Source organism: Myotis yumanensis, unplaced genomic scaffold, assembly GCF_028538775.1.
Source record: "Myotis yumanensis isolate MYYU_CA2020_CCGP unplaced genomic scaffold, mMyoYum1.0.hap1 SCAF_9, whole genome shotgun sequence".
Taxonomy (NCBI): Eukaryota; Metazoa; Chordata; class Mammalia; order Chiroptera; family Vespertilionidae; genus Myotis; species Myotis yumanensis.
The window spans coordinates 33,847,294-33,848,488 of NW_027223760.1; the positions used below are offsets into that span (position 1 = coordinate 33,847,294).

Consider the following 1,195-nt stretch of genomic DNA (forward strand, 5'->3'; position numbering starts at 1 on the left):
CACGTACAGAACTCTGCACCCCAGCTCCAGAGTGAGGGGCAGGGACAGTGGCCCATTGCTCTGAGAGTGCTTCCCTGCTCTCTCTGAGTGAGTGCTTGGTGGGGGGGAGGGAGGGGGGACTGGATCCAGAGATATGGATCTAGTAGGAGCAGATCCTGTTCCTGGTATCTTCATACAAAGACTATTAGGTTCTATGAAGTGATCACGTCACAGAGTAGCTGCTTAGGGAGGACGAGAAAGCCTAAGAGGAAGACACCTGACTCTGTTCTTGTCCTCATTCTGCCATGTGCACCATGGTCCTTTGTCTCCTGGGTGCAGGTCAGTCCCTGTTCTGAAATTGTCAGCTCCCTGTTCTAAGCCTCCGTCCATGTCATCAGAGTCCCTCATGGGCTAAGTCACCAATTTCTGTCTGCTTTCTTCACAGGCTCCATTGTTGCAGAAGTCACCCAGACTGCAGGACACCTCATTGAAGGGAAAGGACAGAATGTGAACATGTATTGTGTCCCCAAAAAGTGGCACGATTATGTTTTCTGGTATCGACAGATCCTGAAGAAAGAGTTCAAGTTCTTGGTTTCCTTTCAATACAAAAACGTCCTTGAAGCAGAGATGCCCAAGGAGAGATTTTCAGCTGAGTGTCCCCAGAACTCAGCCTGTATCCTGGAGATCCACAGTACAGACCTGCAGGACTCAGCCATGTATCTGTGTGCCAGCAGTGAACACACAGTGTTAAATATTAGCGAACCTTAGTGCACAAACTCATGCTGGGCCCAGCTCAGGAAGCTGGTGGTATACTAGGTTGAAAGGAAATAACAAAAGCTAACTAGAGCCAGCTTATGCCAAAGGGGAATTTGTTGCAAGGCTAAATGTGTATCTCATGGAACCAAAACAAGAACATAGAAATTTCTCAAGAACAAACTGGAAGGAAGTCCTAGAATCATCACACAGCTAATTTGACAACTCACTGGCTTTCCCACCCTGTTGGCCCCATACTCTTCCTTGTTATTAATAGTCTTCTCCCTTTCTTAGATCTCCTAGTGGGTAGAAGATCATAGATTCAGACGTCAGCCCTTCAGCCACATTGAGAAGGACCAACATGACCTTCTTTCATGCTAGATTAGAAATCTAGAAAACAAAACAAAACAAAAAAGATCCTGTTTACTGACGAACATGCTCTTGGGAAACTCACTTTTAGCCA

At 46.4% G+C, this 1,195-nt stretch overlaps 1 gene segment (V, D, J or C); it reads left to right on the forward strand.

Annotated features, from left to right (window-relative positions):
* The first annotated feature begins 293 nt into the window (after positions 1-293).
* Positions 294-747, forward strand: LOC139015981 (T cell receptor beta variable 16-like). The segment is given in 2 exon segments: positions 294-318; positions 425-747. Coding segments are annotated over 2 exon segments (348 nt in total).
* The last annotated feature ends 448 nt before the right edge of the window (positions 748-1,195 follow it).